This window comes from Rutidosis leptorrhynchoides, chromosome 6 (assembly GCF_046630445.1).
Source record: "Rutidosis leptorrhynchoides isolate AG116_Rl617_1_P2 chromosome 6, CSIRO_AGI_Rlap_v1, whole genome shotgun sequence".
NCBI lineage: Eukaryota > Viridiplantae > Streptophyta > Magnoliopsida > Asterales > Asteraceae > Rutidosis > Rutidosis leptorrhynchoides.
In genome coordinates this window covers 32,226,448-32,232,700 of record NC_092338.1, presented here as the reverse complement: position 1 = coordinate 32,232,700, position 6,253 = coordinate 32,226,448, and the positions used below count along the sequence as shown (strand labels likewise).

Below are 6,253 nucleotides of genomic sequence, written 5' to 3'. Positions count from 1 at the left end.
GTTATTATATATATTATATAATTATATATATATTTATATATACACATATTTATATATATCCACATATTTACAAGCAATGGTTCGTGAATCATCGGGGACAGTCGAAGGTCACATGAATATCTGAAACAGTTAAAAATTTTTGAGACTCAACCTAAAAGACTTTGCTCATCGTGTCGAAAATATATAAAGATTAAGTTTAAATTTGGTCGGAAATTTCCGGGTCGTCACACCTACTGAAACTGACACTGATAACTGACATTTTGAGTTAAAAAATATCAGAAACTGACAATGCCAGTCAGATTCAGATTGCACTTTTTGACCGAAAAGAGCACCAACTGCCTATGACGTCGTAGTCCGGAAATGGTATCAATTCATGCAAAATAAATGAAAAGAAAAAAGAAACGGCACGTGACACGCACGTGCTATCAGTCACTAAAAAAAAGCCCAAATATTACTAGCTCGTTACAAAATTCCAGCTGATAACCGCTTGATTTAGTCACGAAATGGAAAGTAGAATTGACGGAAAACGTTCGAGTTCATCATCCAGCCATTTGTTGCAGAAGATAAGAGGTATTTGTATTGTAATCAAATCAAATTGATCGATATAACTGAGATTCATCTGATATATATTTACTTGCATTTGCAGATTTTTGTCGTTCGATTGTTGAAGATCTTTCATACGGTCGTTCTCCGGTGATTTACATTAATCGTTTTCGTAATTACTGCACCGATACTTCTGGAAACTGGTTAGTTAGTTTATTTTTTTCTCAATTTTGTCAATTTGATTTTGTGCATACATACATACTTGAGGCAGTTTTTGAGCTGGATTTAGCCATTAATGGTAGTTATGATTGTGCATATTTATGCTTAGAGTACCGTCGCTTGTAGCAGTATATAGCATAATTTTGTATTAATAAATTCATTTATAGAATTATCTACTTATGTTTGTGTGTGATACTGTAATTAAGGGACTGCTTGAAATAACTAGTTCTGTGTTTCTGCTGCTGTTACACAGCTATTGCAATCATGATTCCATCAAGGGAGTTGAGGTTCTCACGCTACGACAGGAGTGCCATGCACTTAGGTTGGGTGAGTACGCTTTGATCAACAGAGCAGTTAAATTTCCGGTTCTGTGTTTATGCTTTCGTTGCAGATATTTTATTGCGAGTGCTACTTATTGTTCAACAACTTCTGCAAGAGAATAGGCATGGGTCTAAGCGAGACATTTATTACATGCATACCTCTGTGTTTCGAGGTGAGTCTGAATATCTCAAGGTTCAATGAGTGTAGTACGGTTATCAGAATTATGTTCGAATGTTGTTTAACTGTGCAACATACAATTTCTATTATGTCATTTGATACAAAAAGATCAAAAGATTTCATTAAAATGTGCAAAAAATGCTGGGTTAATCTGCATAATAATTTTCATTAGTAAAACATGTTTTTGCTCTGACATTGTATCAAACTCTATATGCCATTTTTGTTAAGTAACCCCCCCCCCCCCCCCCCCCCTAGCTATATACGAAGTTTTAGTAAGAGAAATTGAGATAACATCACTTTCCTTGACCTGTTTTTTGTTTATAAATTATCATGTTCCAGAACAATCAACTGTTGACCGTGCCATCAATGACATTTGCATCCTTCTTCAGTGTAGTCGCCACAACTTAAATGTTGTATGTAATGTCCTCGTCTTCTTGTATCTGTAATTTAGTTGCTGGTGAAAGTATATCTATGAAAAATCCTATGAGATGAATGTCTGCCCACATTGAGGAATGATCTCCAATAAGTACTGTTTGATTTCTCTGTTATGACCTCAGAATTGGCGGGGGTTACCATATATGGACCAATATCTATCTTCGTATATGCTACCTTCGCTCACTTGAGATGAATATCTTATATGTCTATTGGAATAATCAAAATGGGTATATCATCATACCATTTATTGGTATGTTACATTGGCTAAGTGAGAGAGTGAGACAACTGGAAAAGCTTAGGAACTATTGTGCATTAGAATTTTATTACACATAAACAAATATGAATATTTTTATTTTCTAAAACATTTTCGTCTAATTTCCATGTTCTACGTCTTTCCCTTTGCAGGTGTCTGTTGCGAAAGGGTAGGTACCCGCCAAAAAATCCATAAGAATGATGAAAATGATGCTTGTATCATATATTGATATTGCTGCGCAACTTTAATAAGAAGTTGCTTTACTAAACTGAAGGAGCTACTTATCGTTGTATAATTTTTGTGATAAACCCTGAAAGAATGTCTATCTCTGAGTAACATCACCCAACCATTGATCATTTCATTCGTATTGTTTCAGATTGGTGATGGGATGGCTGAGATTCTCAGAAGCTGACATGATGTATAACTGCCTAAACCACCCTGATACTGTAAGAAACAAAATGTCATCTCTTACGTTTCGATAAATGGATTCAGATTAATGATTAATATCTGGTTTTCTGGTAGGCACATTCTATTCCGGTACATGTAGAAGATGTGAAAGGTGTTCAGATAACAATGAGATCTTTAAATGAAAGACATATGCTTGTTATTTGGTGTTACTAATATGTTAGTTGGTTCTTATGAACAGATATCATCAGTGTTGCAGACTACATACTAGTTGTTGAGAAGGAATCAGGTGAGGCCTGTTCTTAGTAACGCTTGTGTGTTGCTATTTGAAACTCATAAGTGTGTCGTGTTTTCTTCGATGCAGTATTCCAAAGACTTTCAGATGATTGCTTTTGCAAGACTAATCGTTGCATTGTCATCACAGTAAGCAAGTATTCAGTTGAATATCTCCATGGGAATTAGCCATTTAACTATATCTAATTATTATCTATCTACAGGGAAGAGGTTATCCTGATGTTCCAACAAGAAGGTAAATTCCGTTATTAGTATTACAAATTAGAACGCACACCAAAAACAACTTGCATTTGATGTGATACGTTCCTGTGCGTTTTATATTAGCAGGTTCTTGCGGCTACTCATAGAGAAGCTGCATTTGCCCGTCTTTTGTTTGGTTGATTGTGATCCATATGGCTTTGACATCCTGACCACATACCGATTTGGTTCAATGGTATGTCTCAAGGCCATATATATTTTATGTATGTAATGTGGTTATCAACTTATCATGGCATATGGTCAATTTTTTTTTTTTGAAAGGCGGCATGTGGTCAATAAATGGCCATGCTGATTCGAATTCTCTCTTATTAATTTTTTTTTAAAAGCAAATGGCATATGATGCGAAGATAATGAGGCTTCCTGAGATACAATGGCTTGGAGTATTTCCTTCAGATGCTGAAAAGTACGGTGTTCCACAACGGTGTCTCCTTCCTATGACAGTTATAGGTGTGATTCTGCAACCCTAATATAATGTGCCTCTCTTACAGTGGTTTATTTTTCCTTGATTGAATCTAATATGTTTGTCAGATAGGAGCAAAACTGAGGCAATTTTGAACCGGTGTTATTTGCAGAGAATAGTGCCACAGTGGAGGTTCATAATGTTCTCTTTTCAACTTTCTTCTTATGTATGTATTAGTTATAATTCTTTTGAAATATATTTTCTTTTGATAAGGTTGGAGCTACAGTTGCTGCTGGAAAATGGAGTGAAGTTTGAGATTGAAGCATTATCTGTCCACTCACTTACATTCTTGTCAAAAGAGTATCTACCATCTAAGATTCAAGGTAAATTCTTCATGTGAAATTATATATATAACTTATAAATATAAAACCACTAATATACTAACATTAAATAAATGTTTATTTAACCCCAAAAGAGATAAGTTATGCATAGAAACAAATCACTGTACATGATTTAGATCCATCCATAATCCATAACTAGTAATATAACTGTATCCATAAATTTATAAATATAAAACTTAGATAAATATATAAGACTCCATCAATTGCAATTAGATGCTAACATGAGTAATTCAACTACACAGAGGAAACTAGAACATAAATAAATGTCTCATAAAAAATATCAATCACATCAAACTGCAGCACGTTGGAGGTCGTCGTCACTTGATGTTGAGTCTTTTTAAATGAGTCTTTTAAAAGCGCTGCCGATCTTTTGTAGAGTACTTTTTGAGGATTTATTATTATTAATTGGAGGCAGTGGTGCTTCTATATGTTGTCCAGAACATTCAGAAGCATCCCCTGCACATTCAAGATGCCTGAACGGAAAGTTCGGTTGAAAAGTTGTTGGATAACCGTTGTTAAATGCATACCCATTATACCATCCATAACCAGGATATAAGTTATTTCCACCTGCCCCAGTTTTGTTATCATCTTTCTTGGGTGATTTTGGCTTATCAAACAAGTTTGTTGAACATTCACCAAACTGCCAATAGAGTACCTTTACACCTTCTCCTTTCTTCACACTTTTTAGAAGTTTCTTTTTTCTATCTAGAACAGCAAGACGTCTTAGAAGGTGGTCTGCATCTATGTAACCTGAAATAGTTATCTTCCCGTCCGTTTCCATTCGGAAACTTCTTACCCCTTTGAATACACATACAAATACAAATAGACAAGTTATTCTTGTTATGTAAAACAATATATATTTATAGCATGAACAAAAAATCAGATCATAGAAACCATACCTTGAATACTATTTAATAATTTTCGAACAGTCGTTTGCCATCCATGTGTGGTATCAACTTTGATGGTGATGTTCTGCAATAAGACATTTTATAAAACAATTAGAAACAATACATTTAATAAGACATGTAATTAAACAATTAGGTGTTTTGTACAACCGTGAATTTAGGGTATTGGCCTTCTTCTTTCTGAGGCATAGAGCCTTTAGAACCTGTGACTGATGGCCAACACGACATATTTGTTAGTATTAATCTCGATGGTTTGATCACAAAAGGATATAATAAAATTGGATGCAAATCCGTTTTGTGTGTGTGTTAATCGTTGATAAACCTTTTATAGTGATTATTTCATTTCTATTTTGGAAGTTGATACACTTTCCTTGTTGGTCGCCGATCTACAATCTTTTGCAAATCTACGAGAGACTTAACCAATTCTAATCTTTAAAAAAGATACTGCGTACTCCATAGAGAACAAGCACCCCAAATTAAAAGATTTCATTTCATTATTCTATTAAGTTTAACAAAATAATTAATTTTTCTCTATTATCTCAAGCTAAAAAACCGGTCTGAAAAATGCATATTTTTATTGTGCCTGTATAAACACTAGGCAAAGCTGCTTTGATTGATCTTGTTGTGTTTTTGAAGGTTTGTTGGCTGAATGTCCACTCCAAGTTGAGGTCTAGTATGGTGCAGACAACTGAAGTCTTACATTTCCTCTGTGGTAAGGTTTTGTTGTATGGCATTATTAGTTTATTACCAATGACTATGTTTTTCATTATGAGACAAATTAAACTCAGTTATAGCTATTGTTATTTTTCTGGATTAATTTTTTCTAACTCAAATGGCAGAACGGGTCAAGTGAGTATCTTTTATTAAGTTAGCTAAAATGGAAACAGTTTGACCGTTTTGAGAACGGTTCAAACTTGAGATAGTTTTTAAAATGCATAGAACTCATAAAGCATTCATCGAATTTATTTCTCCAAGTCTTGGTTTAAAGAAAAAGTAGAGATGCCCCCAAACACAATGGTGGGTGAGAAGAATCTTATTTCGAGAATTATGATAGTTGTGAGCCCACAAATGCTCATCCCATATTCCCATCTTACTTCTTAATCCACCCTTTTTCTTCCGGATAATATTCATTCGATTAAGAATGTTTCTTTAGCTTATGTATGTTTGATTGCTGCTTGAGAATTGCTAGTGATATATAAAAATATTAACATATTAATAAAAACATGAGGACTAGATTGTGAATTGGACTTGTGAAGGGCAGGTGTCTAGATTCTCCATCTTTATTGATTCTCCATTTGTGGGTGGTATCGGATACCTTCTTAGATTCCAAAAGCATTAGTTAGTTTTTCACTCTTATTTCATCTTCAACATGCATACTCAAGTAGGTGTTCATGTGTGTGTTTGTGTGGCAAAGAACGGAAGTTAATTCAAATATGGAGCAAATTCAGAAGAGAAAAATCATAAGCACACTTCTAGCAAGAAAGGGTGTTACCCAACATTTAGTATTATCAATTTCCATGTTTTCGTTGTTGTTTTCTTATTATTACTACTACGACGACTATTATTACCCATTCTTGTCAAATATTGTAAATCTTCCTTTCCCTATTAAGTCTCCGTTTACACATGGCATCGACAAGACTTA

At 34.2% G+C, this 6,253-nt stretch overlaps 1 protein-coding gene across 2 annotated transcripts; it reads left to right on the top strand.

The window, feature by feature from the left end:
* Positions 1–476: 476 nt before the first annotated feature.
* LOC139856157 (meiotic recombination protein SPO11-1-like) lies at positions 477–5,428 on the top strand. 2 transcript variants are annotated; one of them, XM_071845404.1, is made up of 16 exons: positions 477–570; positions 647–746; positions 1,016–1,089; positions 1,154–1,255; positions 1,600–1,673; positions 2,101–2,117; positions 2,325–2,394; positions 2,471–2,507; positions 2,595–2,642; positions 2,718–2,776; positions 2,851–2,882; positions 2,975–3,080; positions 3,232–3,352; positions 3,434–3,497; positions 3,579–3,688; positions 5,248–5,428. In XM_071845404.1, the coding sequence occupies exons 1-16, from the start codon at positions 504–506 to the stop codon at positions 5,283–5,285; spliced, it is 1,119 nt and encodes a 372-aa protein (XP_071701505.1). In that variant the 5' UTR covers positions 477–503; the 3' UTR covers positions 5,286–5,428. The 2 variants fall into 2 exon arrangements, with proteins under 2 accessions (XP_071701505.1, XP_071701506.1); XM_071845405.1 differs by lacking the exon at positions 5,248–5,428 and having other exon boundaries at positions 3,438–3,497.
* The last annotated feature ends 825 nt before the right edge of the window (positions 5,429–6,253 follow it).

Bases quoted from the DNA above. Each gene is read 5' to 3' on its own strand.
- LOC139856157 (XM_071845404.1), top strand. From the start codon at position 504: ATGGAAAGTAGAATTGACGGAAAACGTTCGAGTTCATCATCCAGCCAT. The intron at 1,256-1,599 runs GTGAGTCTGAAT...ATCATGTTCCAG, and splicing joins GCATACCTCTGTGTTTCGAG to AACAATCAACTGTTGACCGT. The intron at 2,777-2,850 runs GTAAGCAAGTAT...ATCTATCTACAG, and splicing joins ATCGTTGCATTGTCATCACA to GGAAGAGGTTATCCTGATGT.